At 44.9% G+C, this 24,999-nt stretch overlaps 1 protein-coding gene across 1 annotated transcript in view; it reads left to right on the forward strand.

Moving 5' to 3' along the window:
• Nucleotides 1–440: 440 nt before the first annotated feature.
• The window catches only part of itga8 (integrin, alpha 8), a 253,980-nt gene continuing 229,421 nt past the window's right edge, over nt 441–24,999 (forward strand). The window contains exons 1-6 of the mRNA XM_038797951.1: nt 441–1,059; nt 1,366–1,496; nt 3,753–3,853; nt 4,773–4,896; nt 6,288–6,349; nt 8,018–8,063. Coding sequence (XP_038653879.1) covers nt 875–1,059; nt 1,366–1,496; nt 3,753–3,853; nt 4,773–4,896; nt 6,288–6,349; nt 8,018–8,063 — 649 coding nt within the window. The 5' untranslated portion in view covers nt 441–874. The remainder of the gene's footprint in view (nt 1,060–1,365; nt 1,497–3,752; nt 3,854–4,772; nt 4,897–6,287; nt 6,350–8,017; nt 8,064–24,999) is intronic.

Raw genomic sequence — 24,999 nt, forward strand, 5'->3', positions numbered from 1 at the left:
GCTAATGGACAGGCTAGGTCCTTAACATGAACCAGAATATCCTGCAACGGGGCTGAGTGGATCAATACTTCTTTCTAATTCCTACTTCCTCCCGTAATAATACTATTTCCATGTTAAATTAATTAGACAACTTGACCATTAAATCCGACCTTCTTGTACTTTGGGTTGTATGATATCGAGCTGATTTCCTCTTTGCAGTTATGCTGTGCACTCGCGGCCCCTTCCATTCCTCATGGCAGCACATCAGTGAAACAAAATAAGGAGATTACAAGTGATTTGTGAGGTACAGACTGGGAGTGGGAAGATCGCACTCGTGAGGTCGAGACGGAGAGAAGATTAATTCTGAGGCTCTTTCCCACCATAAAAGGATAGCTTCTTAATGACGCGGGCGGTGTGAGGAAGACGCCTCCCTCCCCGAGTGCTGTCCACACGAACAGGAGGCGAGAGGGGAAACACAGAGGAAGCTCTCACTCAGTGAGCACACAGCAAACACTGCTGGCACACTGGGCTCTCTCTTTCACACACACAAACACTCTCCCTCTCATTCTCACTCACATTCTCACTCACTTTCATTCTCTCTCACATCCTCTCTCACTATTTCTCTCACATTCTCTCATTCATTCCCTCACTCTCATTCTCCCCCTCACATTCTCTCTCACGTTCTCTCTCTCTCATTCTCTCTCACACTCAGTCTCTCACATGCACACAGACTGTGCACCGGATCTCCTCTCTCCCGTGGAATATCCAGGCTGTTCGGCAGCATCTGCAGAGAAGAGGAAGCGAGAGTTAACCTTTGCAGCTCGGTGATCCCTGAGAGGGCTGAGGGTGCATCCTGCCCCTTCGCCATCCTATTCTCACGATCCCCCGTCCCACGATGCCTGTCCGCCGCTGCCGGCACGCGCTCAGCTCCCGGGCCGCTTCCTGCCACTCGCTGCTGCTGCTGCTGCTCCCGGGATGTGTCGCCTTCAACCTGGATGTGTCGCAGCCGGCGGTGTACAGCGGACCCCAGGGCAGTCACTTCGGATACTCGGTGGATTTCTACTCGCCTGATCAGAACACGTGAGGAACATTTGCCCTCCCCACTTTCTACTTCAACAGGGGGGGAAACAACCCCCAAAATGCAGCAAACCATAGATTTCCAGATTGCCAAACTCCCCACCTTGTTAGTTTGAACAATTTGTTAGAAGTTGTGGATCTGCCCCATCATTGGGATTGTTGCTGCCCAGTTCAGTCATGCCTGCAGATGATGTGATGGGGACAGTTTGTGCCGTGCGTGGAGTTAGTCCAAGTTGGTGTTAACCATTTCTGATTTTGTTGGAATCCTGTGTTGTGATTTTCTCTCTCTGTCTCTTATGATGTCTTCAGAGTCAATATCCTTGTTGGAGCTCCGAAAGCCAACACCAGCCAACCGCGGATAGTGGAAGGAGGAGCGGTGTACTTCTGCAGCTGGGCAGCAGGAGGTGCCCCTTGCAGCCAGATCCCCTTCGACAAATCCAGTAAGTGTGCAGAAGCATCGTCTCTTTCCCCCAGTTCTTTAACCTGCTTCCAGGTCTACAATCGCCTGCTCCCACTTTATTTCCCCTTTACCTCAGACACCTATGAAACCACCACTTAACAGCTATATACATTACAATTCACATTACAATTTTAGAAGTGTGCTGTTCAGCTTAGAAAACAACGTCACTTTAAGTAATGTTCAATGCAAAGATAAAAGACGTTTGGTGCAGAGTATAGCCATAGCTTTACGCCTTCAAGTGAGCCTTTGTTGACCTTGAGTAACCAAATTTGATAATTTAGGTTATGTCAATTCTAAAACTGACATTAAGCAGAATTACTTCTTTAAACATGTGTGTGTTGGCCGGCAGCAGTTTAATAACATATTGAATGTTTAGCCCCATGAAATTTAATTTCAGATTAGATGACTTTGAGTTAATTACGCCAATTGAGGATAGATCAATTATTCTTGCCACTGCCGAAGTGTTTGAAGTACCTGCTTGGAATTTATATCCACATTTCACAAACTTACCTCTGTGCTTAATAAATAACATCTACATTTTGGATTTAAATGTGAACCTTTTTAAAATTTACATTAAAGACACAATATTTTTTTTATATTTATATTATAATTATAATTATAATTATAAAGACACAAAAAGACACAAAGGGCAGCAGGGTAGCATGGTGGTTAGCATAAATGCTTCACAGCTCCAGGGTCCCAGGTTCGATTCCCGGTTGGGTCACTGTCTGTGTGGAGTCTGCACGTCCTCCCCCTGTGTGCGTGGGTTTCCTCCGGGTGCTCCAGTTTCCTCCCACAGTCCAAAGATGTGCGGGTTAGGTGGATTGGCCATGCTAAATTGCCCGTAGTGTCCTAATAAAAGTAAGGTTAAGGGGGGGGGGGGGTTGTTGGGTTACGGGTATAGGGTGGATACGTGGGTTTGAGTAGGGTGATCATGGCTCGGCACAACATTGAGGGCCGAAGGGCCTGTTCTGTGCTGTACTGTTTTATGTTCTATGTTCTATTAGGTGAAATAGCTTCAATTAATGCTTATGAATAAATCCTTGTGTTCCAGTCATGAGAAATGCTAACTTAGAAATATATAAAACTACCAAGAGCCACTGCTCAGTCAGTTTTTAAAAATAAATTCCCAGGTATCTTGTTAAAGATCTGTAAGTCTTGGCAAAGAAATAGCTAAACAGAGCAGCTTATGCAGGGATCCATGTCCAAGGAACTGGAAAGGGATGAAATGAAGGGATGGGAGATTGCTCAGTATGATTTCTGATAGTTGTGAAATAGCAGAAGCAAACACACTCTTCAAATTGAATTTAACATCTGTTGACAACTTTTTTATTACACGTTTGAAGCAAAGCTGCAGAAGGGCAGTCAGGCCCTCCTCCTGCTTAACAATTCATAAAGAAGTTCACGGACAGGCAGTGAAATTGGGGAGGGATGAACATGTGGGAAATCAGTTTGCTTCAAAAAGAGAGGGGGGTGAAGAACTGTCTGCTTTTTATTAAAGACTGAGAAGCATCATAATTGAGCTGATTTTTTGAACAGATGGTTCCTTTTATGTTGACATCTGCAAAGTATATGTTAAACAAAGTTGGAGAGATGTCTCCGGTTGTGTGTACATATAATTAAATCTTGAACCAGTTTTTACTCCTTTTTTTACAAAAAAACTAAAGCGATTAGAGAAATCTATATTCTGTTAGCAAGTATTTAATGACATTGAGTTGTATAACTTATCATTTGGCATTTTACTAATCCAAAATTTGTATTTACCATCACAGTGGAGAAAATGATCATGTGTTTGTTCATTATAAATTGAGAACAATAAGAAACATGAGTTATAAACAATACTTATTGAAAAAACTGCATTTTTACATTTTTCTTTAAAATTGAGGCGAGATCATACATCATAAAACAACTCAAAAATAACAAAACATAAATAATTATTGTCTGTGGTTGATCAAGATATACAATTACAAAGTGGTAATACAAATAAAATATAATCACAACGCAATACTGCAAGATATTGCCATGATCTAATTGAATGACGGAGCAGGCTTGATGGGTTGAATGGACTACTCCTGCTTCTCTATCCCCATGTTCTTATGCTCCTAACCTGCAAATTATCTCAGTGAGACAAAATGTGAAACATTGTGACTTTATTTCCATATGAATGTTTTGCTATCTGTAAGGGAAAAGACAATCTCAAAAAACAGACATGATATATTTTTTTGTTAAATATTAGGCAACAGAACCATCAGAGTTAATGGTACAAAGGAACCTGTCGAATTTAAATCCAATCAATGGTTTGGGGCTACAGTCAAATCACATAAAGGAAAGGTTGTGGTAAGTAGTTTGGTATAAGTTTCAAAATCTTGATCACTTAGATGTGTTGATATTTTGTAGTTATAGGTGGCTATTTTACTAGTTCTTGCTTCTGAAATTTGAGTAGTAAATAGGAATATACGTTGTATGTTGTTTCAGGTTTACATTGTTAACATGTAACCTGCAATATAAATGCAAATTACCAGAGTTTTGTACGGTTCCCAACTTCTTGTTATTTACCTAATTTCATTTTTTAATGGGGAAAAGTATGCTTTAACTAGCATCCACCAGGCAAATACCCCATGAATCAACTAGGTAAATACATCAATAATATTAATTAATTAATTAAACATTGGTGGGATTGAGTGCTGACTGAAACAGCATCAGTCAGCTATGTGATGACTAATTTTAGAAAATATTGCATCTGAAGTGGGATTATATTTACGTAATCAGGTATTTTTATATTCTTAAAGATGTAAAAAAAATGTTTGCAAACATTAACGTTTAACGTTGGTCAGAATTTATAATCTGTATAATACTTGAAAATAACTTGATGGGTGGCACTGTGGCGCAGTGGTCAGCACCGTGCCACCTGCGCTGAGGACCCGGGTTCGATCCTGGCCCAGGTCACTGTCCGTGTGGGAGTTTGCACATTCCCACCGTGTTTGCATGGGTCTCACCCCCACAACCCAAAAACATGTACAGGGTAGATGGATTGATCACGCTAAATTGCCCTTTAATTGGAAAAAAAAATGAATTGGGCACTCTTAAGTTTATAAACGAAAAAGAAAATAACTTGACGGAGAAGTAATAAAAATTACAGCTCAGTTATCATGAAACTAAGTCGGAATAGGTGCGTCATTCTTGCATAAGAAATCGCAGATGTATTATAAGAAATTATTGCATATTTTGGGTTAATGGATACATTTTTGATCAATAGGCTTGTGCCCCTCTGTATCATTGGCGAACCTTTAAATTGACTCAAGAAAAAGACCCAGTTGGCACCTGTTACGTGGCGGTTCATAATTTCAGTGACTATGCAGAATATTCTCCATGTCGTTCTGGTAGGTTGAGTAACTAACACCGAACATTTCCATGTAATTTAAAACATTCACTTTTTCTTACTACTTCCTGTAATTGTAATGTGCCTGTTTTCTATGTTTTACCTATTGAAAACGTCAACTGGCCCGTATCTAAAGTTGGGCCATTTGCTAAAAATGTGCAATCATAAATTTGTCAAATAAGTTTCAATGCTGGAAAATACCCTAGAAGAGGTGGTGCCATGTGCAGCAGTCTTTAATTTTAAAACTATCATAAAATTGTATGGAATTGTATTCTTATGATATAAAGTAGGGAACTACAATATCTTCAAAATTACAGGTGCTGTATATAAATAATAAATTTGCTAGTGGAATAAAATAAGAAGGCAACATGATTCTGCATGTGTTAAGATAGAATAAATGTTATGTGTTATGTGTTAGTAAACATCCTCCCCGTGTGTGCGTGGGTTTCCTCCGGGTGCTCCGGTTTCCGCCCACAGTCCAAAGATGTGCGGGTTAGGTGGATTGGCCATGATAAATTGCCCTTAGTGTCCAAAATTGCCTTTAGTGTTGGGTGGGGTTACTGAGTTATAGGGATAGGCTTGGAGGTGTTGACCTTGGGTAGGGTGCTCTTTCCAAGAGCCGGTGCAGGCTCGATGGGCCGAATGGCCTCCTTCTGCACTGTAAATTCTATATAGAATATGTTAATATAATTGGTGATGTAAATGCAGTTGCATTCATTATTAAAGACATTGTAAACATTTTTCAGAAGTTATTCTAAATAAACAAGATTCAAGAAAGGCTGTTTCATCGGAATTGGTGCTGCATGAGTTGGGAAGCCAGATATGGTGAAACATTTACTCCAATAGCCAACATGGTGGTGGCAAGTGCCAGACAATCTGCTTCCTGTAGGAAGCTGGCGCAGGCTATAGCCACTCTCAATTTAACTCAACAGGCTCCTATGTGTTCTTTTTTTCCTCAAATTTAACACTCCTCAACTGCATACAAATTCCATGGCTTACCTGATGAAGCTAAACAAGTTTGTAAAAGCTAGGAAGAAGAGTCAAACAGACTTGAAACGATAACTCTGTTTCTTGCTCCACAGATGTTGGTGGCCCTGCTGAGTTTTTCCAGTATTTTCTGTTTCACCTTTAGGAACCAAATCCTTGATACTCTAATTCGGGCTCCAAGAAAGCATCAAAAGCAATGTACTAACCACTGTTATGATCTGACTAATCACAGGACCAAAGCTGGTCTAAAGCTGCCATGGTCAGATGTCAATAAAAATAGGAATGCATCCTGGTGCACCTGTATCCTTTGAGTTTTTTAAGCTGTTAATGTCATATTGTTTGGACAAAAACTAATAAAAACATTTGCGATTTATGAAAGCAACATAAATTTTATATCCGTTTCAGGTCCGGAAGATCCTGAAGGTCAAGGTTATTGCCAAGCAGGATTTAGCCTTGATTTTACCGAGGTAAGCTTGTCATTGCACTTTATTTTATTTACTGTAGAAAATGTAACAGATATCCTAAATAATATACTGTCTGTGTATGTAGTAAAAGGAAAGACACACCAAGCCCATAAGTCAGGAATAGTTCCATCCTGTGCAAGATATATACAAGTGCTTGTGCTAAGAAATGCATAATACCATTTAAATCCTAAGTGAATTGTTTTGTTTTTGGGCAATAATTAAAAATTCAAAGGTCAGTTGAAAGCAACAGAAACAATCTTTGTTGACATTTCATGGTTATATAATTGGTGGCCTTTCCAATCGTGAAACAATAACAGTGCTTGGATGTGAACAAAACTTGCTGATAAGTCTTGGGTACAAAGAATAAATGCTAAGCAAATTACTGCGGATTCTGGAATCTCAAATGGAAAATGCTGGAAAATCTCAGCAGGTCTGGCAGCATCTGGAGGGAGAGAAGAGAGCTAGCGTTTCGAGTCTGATGACTCTTTGTCAAAGATAACAGACAGAGAAAGTGGAAAATATATATATATAGATATTGTTATAACAAACTCCTTGTAAAAAACTGTTATCACAGTGAAGCATTTACTGTAATGTTGTAAACAAATATCCTATTGGGCAGCATTTGATTAGTAAGATTTCTCTACACAGTGAATTGACAACTATTTAATATCAAGGTGAAGTGGATATCTGATCAAACACTAAATACTTGCCCCAGAAGCCTTTGGCATGAAGTTTACTGTATTAATAGACAATATTGCACCCAAATCCACTTATTGAGAAGAATGCAAATGATTATTTTAGCCATTAAAAAAAAAAGCAGTTTAACAATATGAAGTGATAACTATTCAGGTGTTCAGGACAGTTCCTTACCAAATTTCCGTTGAGGGAAAAGTATGCAAGTGCAAGTGATTTTAAATGAATTTAAGCACAATAGTCTAAGGTGATTATGTGTGTATAGAAAGCAAGAATATTATTTTGGTTGGAAAGGAATACCTTAAACGGAGGGTAAATTAGGAAGTTTATGAGAGAGTGTGAAATCTGTGGGTATGCACCTGCCTGGCCAAAGTAAAACGAGTAGATTGAAAATGGAATCACATACTGCAGATTTTCAATATCCATGAAACTACTGAACATGAAACCTTGAAGATTAGAGCATGTCCAGGCAGCTGTTAGAAAGAAACATTCAGTAGCTTTGATACCTTGGTGTTTTAGATTCAATTCATCCATAGCTCTTTAGCATTCTAGAAGTCCAGTGTTGCTCATAGCCTTTAGAGTAATTTCTGCCAAAATAAACAGAAAATAGCCATGATACTATTATGAAACAGGGTACAAAAATTAGTCTCATCCAGACATCTGGAGTTTTTTTTTTCTGATATTGTGTGCAAAAGATTATGTTACTGTGCATGTCCCTCGGAACATATTTAACCTACTGTATTATAATAGCATGTCAAACACAATAAACTACAGAAAGAATCATAATTACTTTCTGCAATTCTTCAGTTAATGATACCCTTGGCTCGGTGTAGTAAAAGCGTTTTGATATATTTATACTTTCTTGATGAAGTGTGTCTTATTAAAAATTCCCAACATGTAGAGAGTAACATTATGTTGATCACAGCATTTCATGTTTTAAAACAAAAGTGAATTTACAAAATAATCTGATTTATCTAGGATGGGAATCTGGTGCTTGGAGGACCCGGCAGCTTTTACTGGCAAGGTAAATGAGTGACATATTTTATAGAATTCCTTCAAAATGGAGAAAGAACAAGCACAGCCGTGCATATGACAGGGTAATTGCAGAACCACAAGGCTGTCATTAGTTTAACATGGCTGCCAATCATCCAGATTTCAAGGTACTTAGAGGGTGTAATGCGATTTTGACTTTGTTATTTATTGAGGTGGCTGCTTAGTATTGGTATCTTTATTGTTTTTTTGTGTCATAAATCAAAAATGACCACAAGGGGGAAAAATGCTGAGCTTCATCCTACAAAGGTGTAAAATGACAATTGATATCGAAACGTGGATTCATTCAATGATCCAAACAGTTCTGCTTAGAGTATTTTTTAAAAATCTGCACTATTGATATAGTAGTAGTGTCCTAATACATGGGAATTAGGAGCAGACGTTGGCGATTCAGCTTCTCAAGCCTGCTCCGCCATTCAATCAGATCATGGCTGATCTCTCCATGCTCTCAAATCCACCTCCCTACCTTTTCCCCATATCCCTGTAACCCGTTTTTTAAATCAGAAATATATCTATCTCCTTCTTGAAACCATTTAATGACTCAGATCCACCGCACTATGGGGTAGCGAGTTCCACAAATTCATCACCCTCTGCGAGAAGTAGTTCCTCCTCATTTCAGTTCTAAACGTACCACCTCTCAACCTATATCTGTGACCTCTCATTCTAGATTGTCCCACAAGGGGGAACATTTGGGAAATGTTTACTTTATCAATCCCATTTAGTATTTTATACACCACAATTAGATCTTCTCTCATTCTACTAAACTCCTGCCCAAACTGCTTAATCTCTCCTCATATGTCAACCCTTTCATTCCTGGAATCAATCTGGTGAACCTCCTCTGAACTGCCTCCAATACCACCACATCCTTCCTCAAATAAGGAGACCAAAACTGGACACAATACTCCAGATGTGGTCGCACCAACACGCTATACAATTGCAACAACACTTCTCTACTTTTATACTCCAGTCCTTTTGCAATAAACGCTAACATTCTATTTGCCTTTTTAATAACTCACACAGTTATGTAAACACAAACTAACATCAACATAGATGGTACTTAGTTAAGGCAGACATGCAGAGAAGTTGGAGGAAGCTGCTGGTAGCTCATAAATGGAATAGTATGGCATATTGCAACATGCAGGAGCATTTAAGGTTGTTCTGATGTGTGCTGTTTGTCTGTTGCACATGTTGTTCCTCAAATCAGAACTCGACTGAGCCGGACTTCAGGGTACAGTGAGTCTGATGTATCTGAAAATGGGTGGGACAACATCTTGGCTTGAGTTTACCACGACAGTAGACATGGGTATGTTGCCCCTATAAATGTAGGGAAATTGAACCATTGGAGTGATTGGCGGATGATATGGGTAATTTATGTTTTATTTAGTGAATTGTTTTATTTTCATTAATGTATTCTACCGTGAATTGTCAATATTGTTTGATATCTCATTAGTCCCTGGTTGCGTGATTCTGGGATGTGATTGGTAGATCGGACATAGGGCTGGATGTTTAGTTGCAGGTGGGAGTGTGAGCAGGTGTGGATGTGATTTAAAAATTGTGTTCTTGGACCCAGCCACCTCTGGAATGCAAAGCAATTATGAATGGGAGAATGGAAGAGGGGAATGCACATCCACCACAACATCAACTAAGTGGCCACCAAGCTACACGTGGAGCCAATTAAAAGGCCTCACTGGAAGAGTTTGGGAATTTCAAATAACAGGCATAAGGGAGACCATGGGCGGGATTCTCAGTTTTAGAGTGTTGACGCTGTCGTAAACGCTGGGGGTTTTACAACGGCGACATCTGATCGCTAGGAGCAGCAACCCCCCCAACCCACAGGGGTCCAGCACGGCGCTGGAGCGCCTCACGCAGCTCCAGCTGCCAATAGTGGCCCCAGCACGTACGATTGCGGGTCCGCAAAGGCGAGCCATGGCCGGCGTGGGTCCGTGCATGCACGCCACAGCCGGCGCGGGACCTTGCATGCACGCCACAGCCGGCGCGGGACCTTGCATGCACGCCACAGCCGGCGCGGGACCTTGCATGCACGCCACAACCGGCACGGATCTGCGCATGCGCGCCTCAGCCGTCTCCGTGCCGGGACCATGCAACATGGCGGAGCCCTACAGGGGCCCGGCGTGGAGGAACATAGCCCCGCGGAATGAGCCCGTCCGCCGATCGGTAGCCCCCGATCGCGGGCCTGGTCACCGTGGAGCCCCCCCCCCCCCCCCCCCCCCCCAAGAGTCGGATCCCCCTTCTTCCCCATCAGGGCGGCCCCCGCAGCCAGTAAGCCGAGGTCCCGCCAGCTAGGACCACACGCGAATGACACCGGCGGGCACTCAACCCGCCGAGTGCTCAGAATTGCCGGGGGTGGGGGGGGGGGTGGGCGCGTTTGACCGCAACGGTGCAATTGCCGCCGATTCTTTGGTCATTGGAGAATCGACGTCCTGGCGTCAGAGTGCGTGGCGGGATTTGCGCCCCCGCCGGCGATTCTCTGACCCGTGCAGGATCAGAGAATCCCGCCCCAAGTCAGGGTGAACCTAGTGTGCACACAGCAGGGAGCCATCAGGGCTAATGGAAGCATTGGTTAACTCATACAAAATGGACATCTTGTTCAGCTGTTTAACCAGTGGCACGGTGTTGTCATGGCTGGTGCTGAGAGGCTTGTATTTCTCACTAGTGAGAGGCTGGCATCCTGAGAGGAGTGTCAGGTTGCCAAGTTTATTGGGGGGCGCAGAGGTTAGACCTAAGACCATAAGACATAGGAGCAGAATTGGGCCAATTGGCCCATCGATTCTGCATCGCCATTCAATCATGGCTGATATGTTTTCATTCCCATTCTCCTGCCTTCTCCCCATAACCCCTGATCTCCTTATTAATCAAGAACCTATCTATCTCTGTCTTAAAGACACTGCGGCAAAGAGTTCCACAGATTCACCACCCTCTGGCTGAAGAAATTCCTCCTCATCTCTGTTTTAAAGGATGGTGCCTTGAGTCTGAGATGGTGTCCTCTGGTTCTAGTTTTTCCTACAAGTGGAAACATCCTCTCCACATCCACTCTATCCAGGCCTCGCAGTATCCTGTAAGTTTCAATAAGATCCCCTCTCATCCTTCTAAACTCCAAGTACAGACCCAAAGTCTTCAAAAGTTCCTCATACGACAAGTTATTCACTCCAGGGATTATTCTTGTGAACCTCTTCTGGACCCTTTCCAATGCCAACACATCCTTCCTTAGATACGGGGCCCAAGACTGCTCACAATACTCCAAACGGGGTCTGACCAGAGCCTTATACAGCCTCAGAAGTACATCCCTGGTCTTGTATTCTAGCCCTTTTGACATGAATGCTAACATTGCATTTGCCTTCTTAACTGCCAACTGAACCTGCACATTAACCGTAAGAAAATCGTGAACAAGGACTCCCAAGGCCCTTTGTGCTTCTGATTTCCTAAGCATTTCTCCATTTAGAAAATAGTCTATGCCTAAATTCCTCCTTGCAAAGTGCATAACCTCACATTTTTTCACATTGTATTTCATTTGCCACTTCATTGCCCACTCTCATAGCGTGTCCAAGTCCTTCTGCAACCCCCCTGCTTCCTCAATACTACATGTTCCTCTGCAGATCTTTGTATCATCTGCAAACTTAGCAACAGTACCTTCAGTACCTTCTTCCAGATCATTAATGTATATTGTGAAAAGTTGTGGTCCCAGCACAGACCCCTGAGGCACACCACTAGTCACCGGCTGCCATCCTGAAAAAGACCCCATATATCCCCACTCTCTGCCTTCTGCCAGTCAGCCAATCCTCTATCCATCCTAGGATCTTACCCTAACACCATGGGCTTTTAACTTATTTAAGTCTCCTATGCGGTACAAAGATAAAGGCCTTCTGAAAATCTAAATAAATCACGTCCACGGGTTCTCCTTTGTCTAACTTCCTTGTTACCTCCTCAAAGAACTTTAACAGATTTGTCAGACACGACCTCCCTTTGACAAAGCCGTGCTGACTCAGTTCTATTTTACCATGGACTTCCAAGTACTTCGCGATCTCATCTTTAATAACAGACTCTAAAATCTTACCAATGACCGAAGTTAGGCTAACCGGCCTATAATCTTCTGTGTCCCTCCCTTCTTAAACAGCGGTGTTACATTAGCCACTTTCCAGTCCTCTGGGATCCTTCCTGCCTCCAGACATTCCTGTAATACCATTAATGCCTGCACAATTTCCTCAACTATTTATTTTAGTACCCTGGGGTGTAGTCCATCCGGTCCAGGTGACTTACCCACCTTCAGACTTTTCAGTTTCCCCAGAACCTTCTCCTCAGTAATGGTCACTGCACTCACCTCTGCCCCCTGGTTCTCCTGGAGCTCTGGCATCCCACTGGTGTCTTCCACCATGAAGACTGATGCAAAGTAACTATTCAGTTCATCTGCCATTTCTTTGGTTCCTATTATTACTTCTCCAGCCACATTTTCCAGTGGTCCAATGTCTATTTTTGCCTCTCTCTTACCTTTTATATATTGAAAAAAACTCTTCCTATCTTCCTTTATATTACTAGTTAGCTTGCTCTCATACGTCATCTTCTCCCCCCCCCCCCTCCCCCCCCCCCCCCCCCCCCCCCCCCCTATTGCTTTTTTAGTTGTCCTCTGCTTGCTTTTAAAGGCTTCCCAATCCTCTGGTTTCCCACTAATCCTTGTCACTTTGTATGCGCTTTCTTTAGCTTTTATGCTGTCCTTGACATCCCTCATCAGCCATGGATGCCTTGTCCTCCCGTTAGCATGTTTCCTCCTCCTTGGGATGAATTTCTGTTGTGTCTCCCTAATAACCCCCAAAAATTCCTGCCATTGCTGTTCCACTGTCTTCCCTGCTTGGCTCCTTTTCCAATCAACTCTTGCCAGCTCCTCCCTCATGTCTTTGTAGTTACCCTTATTTAATTGTAATACCGTTACATCTGATTGCAGCTTCTCCCTCACAAACTGCAGGGTAAATTCTATCATATTGTGGTCACTGCTCCCGGAGGGTTCATTCACCTTAAGTTCCCTAATCAAGTCTGCCTCATTACACATCACCAAATCCAGAATTGCCTGTTCCCTAGCAGGCTCTGTCATATGCTGCTCCAAAAAACCATCGCTTAGACATTCCAGCATGGTAGCATTGTGGATTGCACAATTGCTTCACAGCTCCAGGGTCCCAGGTTTGATTCCCGGCTTGGGTCACTGTCTGTGCGGAGTCTGCACATTGTGTGTGTGCGTGGGTTTCCTCCAGGTGCTCCGGTTTCCTCCCACAGTCCAAAGATGTGCAGGTTAGGTGGATTGGCCATGATCAATTGCCCATAGTGTCCAAAATTGCCCTTAGTGTTGGGTGAGGTTGCTGGGTTATGGGGATAAGGTGGAGGTGTGGACCTTGGGTCGGGTGATCTTTCCAAGAGCCGGTGCAGACTCGATGGGCCGAATGGCCTCCTTCTGCACTGTAAATTCTATGATTCTAGAAATTCCTTTTCTTGGGATTCACTACCAACCTGATTTTCTCAGTCCACCTGCATATTGAAGTCCCCCATGATTATTGTAATATTGCCTTTTTTACATGCCATTTTTATCTCCTGATTTATTTCTGCCCCACATCCTGACTACTGCTAGGGGGCCTTCTTCAGTTTCTCCCCAGTCAAACCCTGAGATTCACCGTTTACCCACTTACCATCCCAAGGTGGCGTCTGTCCAACTGCTCATCTCCGCTCCACTCCTTTACAATATTAAATCTAGCTTGCTATCCTCAAGTAACTGTGAGAAGAAAGAAAAGAAAGAAGCCTAGCTGTACAACCCACTGGCAACTCAGAGACTGGAGGTGGGGAAAAGGCTACTTTGACATTTGGCAGAGCAGCGAGAAGTAGCCTCAGCAGAAGCATCATCCTGGCTAGGAGCATGCCAAGGGGCTGCAAGGATAAAAATGTGCTACACAAGACATTGGTTGGACTGCCCAAAAGTTAGTTACCTGCAGGTGATGGAGGTACCGTGCCCCTCCAGCTCCCTACCTGGGGCTGCAAAGGTTATTGCCTCCCTGAATTTTTCTGCATCCAAGTTGTACCAGGGATTAGCTCTGGACCTGGATGGCATTCTGTAATTAGCAGCTGATCACACCTTCAAGCACCATTACCCTACAGTATGAGTTTGTTTACCCCCTCTCAACTCTCGAGGCATGACATTGACGTGAGCTGCTACGACCCACAGCGATGTCCCCTGTTCACTCCCGCCCCACACATGAGTGGCTGACATCTCAGTGATACAACTGGGCATGCACTTTGACCATGTTAGGGAAACACTATGGACACTCAGTCTAGAAAGTTAAGCCTGTTACATGTATGCTGTTTTCCATTCACCTTCCTAGAGCTAATGATGTAATTGAAGCACTGGTTCTGTGTCCTATTGGTAAATCCATAATTGTGCAGCTCCTCCACAGCTCCACCATGCCCTTTTGTTCTCATAGGTCACGTGTCGGGAAGTAAATCTGTCAACTCTCGGCCAAAGTGAGGGCTTCCAGGGGGGCATCATAAAATCTGGGTGCTATCCCGGGTATTGCCAGCAGTCTGGCACCATGGCAGTGCCCTGGCACCTTGGCAGTGCCACCCAGATACTCTAGCAGCACCAGGGTGGCACTGCCAGGGTGTCAAGCTGACAGTACCAAGGTTTTCGGGTGCCAAAGGAAGAGCCAAGGTGCCATGCTTCCCTGTTGCCGACCACATGGGGGTGTCTAATTGCCTGAGAGAGCACCCAGTGCCATTATGACTGGTCCACCTTTGTGTGGATCAGTACTAAACGGTGCCCTGATGAGGTCATCCAGGGAATCCAGCGACCGTATATTTAAATGGGCCACACAGCTAATTTAAATATGCTGATCTGGATCATGCCCAGTAAGGGCGGGATCCAAATCGCAACATCTCGCAAGACTATACTGAATTTCACAAGAGGCCTCTCGCGAGATTCAACAGCCTTCTCCTGACACCAAGTCGGGTGCGATGAGGCCATTGAATCGCGTCCATAATTTTTGACTTATTAGTATTTTGTAAAGAAAGATGCTTCAGATTATGTTTGAATGCAGCACATCTTGAGTCATTGGTAAAGTGTTCCAACGTTATGACAGCATGTCAGTCTTCCTGTATTCCAAACCATCATACCTGTTTGTTACGTTAAATAGGTTTATTCATGATAGAACCGCCGTGAAGGTTCAGGAATTTTATTATATTCAGCAATTCTTTCTTAAAAACATTCTGAAGCGCAACGGCAATTTACATTTGCATTGACAAACATTCTTAGCTCAAAAGATGACCTCAAATGAAATTCTCTACCACCGTTGGCTCAATTGCATATGTTCAGGATGAGTTGGACAGATTTGTGATCTACAGGGGAGTTATGGGAACACGCAGGAATTGGAGTTGAAGGCACAGTCAGATCGGCCATGATCTTGCTGTATGGCAGAGCAGGCTCAATGGGCTAATGAGCTATTCCAGCTTCTATTAATCATGTTCTTACATCGGCCATTCCATGCAGGAAGATGTGATTCCTGTTGCCTGATGCAATGTCGCCTCCATGCAATTTTTCTGAAAGGGATGAAAGCCATCCGTCTCTTAACCACCAACAGGCAATTCAGGTGATTAAGCAAGAACTTGAGAGATATTTTAAAACAGAGGTGTAATTTTCGCAGAGATACATGGGTCTCCGGCTGTGTCCTCACCTCATCCAGGCAGAAAAGATATCTGCGCAGGGGAATGTCCGAGCAGCACATGTTAAATCCTCTGGCTAAGGGGAAAACCCAGTGACGAGGAGTTCACTGACCTGTCATTGTATCAGCAGAACTCTTGAAAATGTAAAGACATAGAAATTAGGAGCAAGAGGAGGCCATTCGGCCCTTTGAGCCTGCTCCGCCATTGATTGTGATCATGGTTGATTATCCAACTCAATAATCTAATCCCACCTTCTCCCCATATTCTTTGATACCCTTCGCTCTAATTGCTACATCTAACTGCTTCATGAAACATTCAAAGTTTTTGCTTTAACTGCTTCCTGTGGTAATGAATTCCACAGGCTCACCACTCTTTTGGTGAAGACATTTCTCCTCATCTCTGTCCTAAGTGGTCTACCCAATATCCTCAGACTGTGACTCTCGGTTCTGGACACACCCACTATCAGGAACATCCTTATTGCATCTACCCTGTCTATTCCTGTTAGAATTATATAGGTTCTATGAGATCCCCGTTCATCCTTCTGATCTCCAGCTAATACAATACTAACTGACTCAATCTCGCCTCATACGTCAGTCCTGCCATCCCAGGAATCAGCCTGGTAAACCTTCGCTGTGATGTGTTAGGCAGGTTGATTCGATGTGGACTGCACTTGATGCACTGAAGCTAGAAACATACCTCTAACACTGGGGAAGATCCAACACGGTTTTATTCAACGATAGAACTAATATACATATTCAGCTGTGGGTCGACACTATACTGAATTGACTGGCGACCTTGCACTAGCCTGACCAGACTTACTAGCTACCGCATGGTGTTTGCACTTGCTAGCTCGTGGACTCTGACTGTCTCAGTGGCTGGGTCCAGAGAGCGCGGGAACCTGGTGCCCTCTGGCTTTATAGTGGTAGTGTCCTGTCTGGTGATTGGCTGCACTGTGCTATGTGCTTACTGGTCATCCTGTGTGTCAATCACTGACTGTCTGCACTTCATTATGTACATGAGTGGATATTATGACACGCACGCCCTCTAGAGCAAGAACATCTATCCTCAGATAAGGAGACCAAAACTGCACACAATGTTCCAGGTGTGGCAGCAAGACTGCTCCTATACTTGAATCCTCTCACAATGAAGGAATGAAGGTCAGATAACATTTGCCTTCTGTACCACCTGCTGTACCTGCATGCTTACCTTCAGTGACTATTATACGCGAACACCCAGGTCTCGTTGCACAGTCCCCTTTCCTAATTTATGGTCATTCAGATAATAGTCTGCCTCACCATTTTTACTACCAATGTGGAAAACCTTGCATTTATTCAAATTATACTGCATCTACCATTCATTTGCCCCCTCACTCAACATGTCTTGGATTGGGAGTGCTGAATAAGACAATGCACAGTGACTTGGAATAGGGCTCATTCTGACGCACTGAAAGGTGCCAGAGAAATTTGGCAGATGGGGCCCTTGTGACTGATGCTGTCTCTGGCATGGGGGACACCTGCTCACAGGTTGGCTGGAGCAGGGGGATGGACAGTGGCCACAGTGACAAAGGCAGTTCCTTGCCATAGAGGGATGAAAGGTGCCTGTCAAGGAGCAAGACAGCAGTACCACATCATAGGGTCTATCAATAAACGATTAGCTTCCTTAATATGTCTCAGCAGTAATGCCACAAAGGTTGTGCCTATCAGCATCAATTCTGTTAGTTCCAGCCCCCGGAACGGCTCCTCTCATGGGGGATCTGTGCTCATTTTCCTGCAAGTTGCAGATCAAGCATGTGAAGACATTAATGCCTCCCATCAGACCATCATGAAGCACATTAATTTGTAATGATCTTAGCCATTTACTGTCCGAGCGTTTAACTCTGTGTGCTCCAAAAGCTTCACTGCTGTGAGGAGTCAGTATGCGCACACGTATCATACGTTTTCCCAGGCAAAGCCTGCCCTGAGGCCCTTCTGCTCAGAGTTGGGTTCATACATATCTGCCAGCTGGGTATTGCAGCAGAAGGTCATCGAGGTGCTTTGTGTAATGGATCATGTCCTTCGCATGTCATTTGCAGCTGCTGATCTCCTGAGCGACCTCCAGCTGAGTCTGCTTGGCATGGCTTGGAAGTCTCCTTCTGCTGCTCTCAGGAAATAAACCATTCCTGTAGGCTCTCGCAGCCTCTATCAGAACCTGCAGTGAGGTGTTGCTGATCCATAGGGCAGCTCTTCTATAACACGCTGGCCATGTTGACTATCTCTACTCCTGCGTACTCTGTATTGCAGTCTCCATCATTGATGGTTAACGGGGCAGCACGGTGGCACAGTGGTTAGCAATGCTGCCTATGGCGCTGAGGACCCGGGTTCGAATCCAGGCCCTGGGTCACTGTCCGTGTGGAGTTTGCACGTTCTCCCCGTGTCTGCGTGGGTTTCACACCCACAACCCAAAGATGTGCAGGGTAGGTGGATTGGCCTCACTAAATTGCCCCTTAATTGGAAAAAATAATTGGGTACTCTAAAGTTTAAAAAAAAAATCATTGATGGTTGATGGGAGCCCTTTATGTGACAGGCTCCCACCTTTTGCCCATGCCTCCTCAGCATGCCCGCTGTCCATAATTGGATGGCGATCACGGAGGTGAGCCACTGATTGGGCACATAGCAGAAAGCTCTGCCGGACATCACACAATGAACTTAAATAGGGTCAGGTCACAAAAGTGATCTCAACATCAGGTTCATGTTTCAACTTCTCTCTCTACAAATCCTGGCTGAACTACAGATCTCTACAACTTTCTGTTGCTATTTCAAATTTTCTTTAGCATTTACAGTGCAGAAGGAGGCCATTTGGCCCATCGGGTCTGCACCTGCCCTTGGAAAGAGCATTCTACTTAAGCCTCTACCTCCACCTTATCCCCGTAACCCGGTAACCCCAACTAACCTTTTGGACACTAAGGGGCAATTTAGCATGGTCAATCCACCTAACCTGAACATCTTTGGACTGTGGGAGGGAACACCTGGAGGAAACAAACGTAGACACGGGGAGAAAGTGCAAATTCCACAGTCAGTCACCTGAGGCCAGGATTGAACCCGGGACCCTGGACCGAGTGAGGCAGCAGTGCTAACCACTGTGCTTTGGTATTGAAGAAATTCCACGTTGGTCCCTCCCATAGTGTAATACATGTCCATGTAAGTTTGGTTTGGGAAGTTTGAATAAAACTTTCTTTTGAAAATCCCAGATCGAGTTGTAGTCTGAAGTGAAATTAATGACTCCCAACATATTTAGTCTGTCTAATTTGGATTGCTTTTCTAAAATACACACAGTATTCCAAATAACAAATAATTTCCACCGCAGTTTATTTTACTTAAGGATGGTTTAAACAAGTACAGTTTCCAGTTAAAGAAAAGGATGGTCAAGGTCACCATGTTTAATTCATACAACTTGTTTTCAAAACAGTTGCAAAATTCTCTGTCCTTCATTTGAAAACAGCCCAAAAAATAGCTTGAGTAAACTGAAAGTTGGTATGTAACATCAGTTAGTAAATCTTTAATGAATAATCTGGATGCAAGATGGAAGGCATGTGGAATTTACTGTTTATGACTGGACAGAATCCAGGGACAACCGGGTCTACTCAGCTGAGAGTCCCTTGTTACTGTCTAATCAGCATTTTTTGCTTTACTTTCATTCATTCCTGTCCCTCATCCACCAATTTCCGTTCTCTTTTTCCCCTGAATAGTTTCACAGGCAGCTCACTGGGATGGCATCAAAAGGTTCCCTGCGTTTAGGCAGTGAGGCCTATTTTCCAGGGGATATTGCATGTCAGCTTAACTGGATCTTGTCTGCTCTGTTTCCACATGGACACTTTTCCAATAGAACACACTAAGCCATTAGTGAGAATGGCGACGTGGGTGCAAAATCTGGAGAGAGTTGGAAAACGTGATTTTCGATTTTCAAGCCCCCTCTCAAGTAAAACATGCTGCCTGAGACCGAGTCCCTTATTTTAATACATTAGGACGTCAGAGGCAAGTTCCCACTCTGGGATTTACTGAATATTCAATGGGCCATTTACAATAGGTTTACATAAACGTGAACCTGGCAGCTTTAACTCCTACAGGGGTTTGCCAGAGTGTTAAATGCTCAGGTTGCACCAGAGAGGATGCAGGGGCACTGATAATTTTAATTTGGGGCCTGGGTGGGGTTCAGTCTCTCAATCTCTGCGGCAGGTGTCACTAGCAGGCCTTACCTTCCCTTCATGTCAGGGCAACACTTTCTTTAAGAGTGTCTGGAGGCTGGCATGCAGGCATTGTTTCCCCTGTCCTCCTTGCTGGGCTTGTGCCCAAATCACCACTGAGGCAGTGCCCTTCCTTAACGGGAGCGGAATACACAGGGTCAGTATGGGGTGGGGTTCCATGAGAGGCCAAGATATAAGGACAGAGTGGGGGAAACAGGAATGGGTAGTATTTCTTCCTCATGAGACCTGAAGACCTTCTCACTGGGGGAGGATGACTGCAGTGTGATTAGAACCCTGCACTCAGGCAGTATGAGGGCAGGTGGGAAAAGTTGCATGGAAGTACAACTCCATTTGTCAGGAATGAGTGTAAGGGTGAATGGCTGTGGCTGATGGAAGGTTGGTTAACTCTGCAGCCCTTGTGACCTGAGAGAATGAGAATGCTCTCGAGGGATATATTTGACATTCTAATAGCAGTCTTCACACGAATCAGCTGTGCATCATCTGCCACAAGAGGCAGCCAGTTGCCTGATCAGCAACCTTACCCTTCCTTGACTAGTCGAATGTGCCAATTAAATTGGGAGAGCTAAACATGAGTGCCACTGATTGAAACCAAGTTCTATCTCGAAAAACATTTTGTTACAGTTTTGTTTGCACTTCAGCCCCATGCTTCTAATCTATGGACACCAAATACAGAGAGGAGCAGGGAAGGAGGAAGACATCCTCGTGAACCTGCTTGTGGGTCTGGCCAGAATTGCCATGAACAGGTACAGGCAGTGACCGACCAAGGGGGCCGTCCAACCTGACTGTCTGCCCTTTCTCCGTGGCTTAATTTAGAACCAGGTCCCCTGGAGAGGGAGCGTGCGGTGTCCACAGGCACCATCGCGGTCTTCCATGCCCGGTGGGCCCCGCAGGGTCTGGGGTGCTTTATCGACCCTTTTAATCATATTTTGGTTTGATGGTTTAAGTTTCATTGTTTCAAACAATTGCTCTTTGTTTTTTGTTTAAGGCGGTATCCCTTTAACAGACTATCCCTTTTAATTTGTCCATTAGTTTGTTTAATTTAATTTATTTGGTTTAATTAAAATAGTGGGAGCCAGGTTCTAAACCCTTCGGAAGCATTGACCCCAAGCATCAAGCTCCAAAGTTCATACAAGCATTAACATTACTCAGATAACATGGGCACGATTCTCCCAGAGGGGGAGAAATCGTAAGGCTGGCGTCAAATCCGGGCGGGTTTGACGCCAGCCTCCCCCTCCTCGACCGGGAACCGATTCTGGTCCCCGGTCGGGGCTAGCATGCCGCCGCCGTAAACTCCGGCATCGCGGGCTTAACGAATTTCGTTAAGCCCGCTTGCCAGAGTTTGCGCCGGCTGACGCGTCATATGACGTCAGCCGCGCATGCGCGGATTGGAAGACTCCAACCCGCGCATGCGCGGATGACGTCATCGCGCATTTGCGCGAAACCCGCCCATGGCACCCTTGGCATGGCCGTGGTACTGCCGTGCCAATCGGTGCCATGGTTTTAAAAATCGGGACTTTACGGCCGTTTTTACGAACGGCCAGACCAGGTGTGTTTGCCGTTCGTAAAAACAGCCGTAAAGGGCTGGGAACTCGGCCCATCGGACAGCTGAGAATCACTGCTGGCCGTAAAAAAACGGCGGCAGCGATTCGTATCGGGAGTCGGGCGTGGGGGGGGGGGAGAATAGCTGGAGGGCGTTGGACTAGCGTGGCCGTAAAATTTTACGAGCCACGCTATTCTCCGCACCGTCGTGAGTGCGGAGAATTGCGCCCCATATGTACCTCTATGCAAGTCATGATGGTCATGTCTGTCGTCACTCACCCCATCCAAGATCCCTCGTGAGAATGCAGACGCTGGTACTATGCATCCACTCAATTGCCCTTTAACCTCACACCAGGTTTGGAGTGGGAAGGAATGGTTGGGGGTAATGTGCCACTTAGACTCTTGAGGGTCTGCACTTCATCCAGATGAAGTTGAGAGGGAACATTGTGGGGAAGTGGCTATAGTGTGAGAGGGGAGGGTGTGAGGTTTAGTGGCAAGGCACTCACTAAGTGGGAAGCATATGGGTGTGTGTCCCAGTGGAGGGCTGCTGAGGCTCTGTCAGGATTTATCATCGCTCACCTTGGTGTTTTCTGTTCAGTGCATGATTCTGAAGAATCATGGACTAGTTGAGTTGGCTTTTGTACTCATAGCGATTGAGCAGCAGCAGAGACATCGACATGCCACTGCACGCAGCCAGGACCAGTGTCCTGCAGAGGAGGGGGAGACTGAGCCGGTAGCTATCCGGAAGTAGCACCACAGATGGTGCAGCCTCATAGGAGACACTGTCTGACGTCAAACAGCCTACCTGCTGATGTCGGAGCTTCAGTGCCAGAGAAGACTGCACTTGCCCCCAGGAATGGTGGACCACCTTTTCCCAGACCTGCAAGAGCTGTCACCAAATGGATTAGGAGGACACCAGCTTCCCATGGCCCTTTAAAGCTTCCACCACCCTGAGCTTCTATGTGAGTGGCTTGCTTCAGGGTAGCAAGGCTGACCTGTGTGGCATTTGTATAAGGGAGGTGACAGATACCCTTTTTGCGTGGGCCCACATGTATTAAACCTTGACCGGGATCAGGAGGGTTATATGGTAGCATAGTGATTAGCACAATTGCTTCACAGCTCCAGAGTCCCAGGTTTGATTCCCGGCTTGGGTCACTGTCTGTGCGGAGTTTGCACGTTCTCGCTGTGTGTACGTGGGTTTCCTCCTGGTGCTCCGGTTTCCTCCCACAGTCCAAAGCTGTGCAGGTTAGGTGGATTGGTCATGCTAAATTGCCCTTAGTGTCCAAAATTGCCCTTAGTGTTGGGTGGGGTTACTGGGTTATGGGGATAGGGTGGAGGTGTGGGCTTAGGTACGGTTCTCTTTCCAAGAGCCGGTGCAGACTCGATGGACAGAATGGCCTCCTTCTGCACTGTAAATTCTATGAAAAAGGAGGGCCAGGATGCCATGGCCATGGGTTTTGCCCACTTAGCTGGCATGCTCCAGGTGTAGGGTGTGATCAACTAAACCGACGTGGTCCTGCAATCTCCATGGTGTCATGCAGCACCATTCATGAGCTGCCAAGGATTCCATTCCCTCAACATCAAGATTCTTTGTGACTTCAGGATGCACCCAATGCGCTCAATGCAGGTGTGTGCCCATTTCCCGAGGAGCGTCCATGACATTTACACCTTGGGATATTTTTGAGGGAGAGTAGAGCCTGGAGAGTTGGATCCTCGGGGATAAAGCGTCCAATTGATAGTGTTGATGAGTTTCCTTAGGAGTTCTCTCATTGTCCTCTGTACGTTTGCCAGAAGAGCCATACAAGTAATAGAAAAATGGTATTTATGCTGGGTCTCCACAGTTCTTCTGCCGAAATAATGGCAAATGAACTTGAGAACCTTGTGGAAGTTCACTCCTCATGAGCACGATCCAACAGCCACAGTGCACCTGAAAACGTGGCGGAGCATGTCCGACAGAAGCTGGGAGATCTTGCTACCGGGACCTATCCCACTCTCAACACCTCGCGAGCTCTAACGCGATCTCGCAAGACATTGCGATGTAAATCCCACCCATTGTGGGCAGAATCACTTTTGAGCAAATCTGCATATTAGAGCAAGATAGCTAGTCTCACTTTAATGTGCAGATTCCCAAGGTAACCAAGGCGTTGGGATCTAGCTACTTCACCTCGGAGATCTCGGGTATGTGCCGTTCAGCACTGGTCCCCACAAACGGGGATCAGATGGAATGGCACTCGTGGAGGTCCAGATCTCTGAGGAGTTCCGGCGAGCGGAGCTCCTCTGTATAGAAAAAGGGGCTATTTAACGTGAGTGCCATTGTATAGCCATGTGTTTATTGCCACTGCGAGTGCCGGGAAACACGCGGCTAAACATGCTCGCTATATGTCTTTGTTCCCTTTTTAGTAGAATACGCCTATTATTTTAAATGGAAAGGCTCTCCATTTTAAAATTAATTTAAATAGTTTGCAAGCAGTAGAGATACATAGATAAATAGATACATACATAGAAGATAGGAGCAGCAGAAGGTCTTTTGGCCCTTCGAGCCTGCTCTGCCACTCATCACAATCATGACTGATCATCCAACTCAATAGCCTAACCCTGCTTTCTCCCCATAGCCTTTGATCCCATTCTCCCCAAGTGCTATATCCAGCCACCTCTTGAATATATTCAAAGTTTTAGCATCAACTACTTCCTGTGGCAACAAATTCCACAGGCTCACTGCACTTTGTGTGAAGAAATGTCTCCTTATCTCTGTCCAAAATGGTTTAATCTGAATCCTCTGGTTCTGGACACACCCATCATTGGTAACATCTTCCCTGCATCTGCCCCGCATCTGCCCTGTCTAGTCTTATTAGAATTTTATAAGTCTCTATGAGATCCCCCCTCATTCTTCCGAACTCCAGCGAGAACAATCCCAACCTCGTCGATCTCTCCTCATATGACAGTCCCGCCATCCCTGGAATCAGTCTGGTAAACCTTCGCTGCACTCCCTCGAGAGCAAGAACATCCTTCCTCAGAAAAGGAGACCAAAACTGCACACAATACTCCAGGTGTGGCCTCACCAAGGCCCTGTACAATTGGAACAACACATCCCTGCTTTTATACTTGAAACCTTTCGCAATGAAGGCCAACATACCATTAGCCTTCTTTACCGCCTGCTGCACCTGCATGCTTACCTTCAGAGAATTGTGCACAATGGCACCCAGGTCCCACTGCACACTCCCCTCTCCCAATTTACACCCATTCAGGTAATAATCTGCCTTCTTGTTTTTGCTGTACATACTGGTTATGATTGATTATTAATCTATTGTGTGATGTCTGGGATTAACCCCAATGCTTAGAGTTGCAATTGCACTGAAAGATCCATTTTACTTATTGGAGCAATTTGACATTGAGTGTCAGCGAGTGAAAACAAATCAATGAAAAA

The sequence above is a fragment of the Scyliorhinus canicula genome, chromosome 5 (assembly GCF_902713615.1).
Source record: "Scyliorhinus canicula chromosome 5, sScyCan1.1, whole genome shotgun sequence".
Lineage (NCBI taxonomy): Eukaryota > Metazoa > Chordata > Chondrichthyes > Carcharhiniformes > Scyliorhinidae > Scyliorhinus > Scyliorhinus canicula.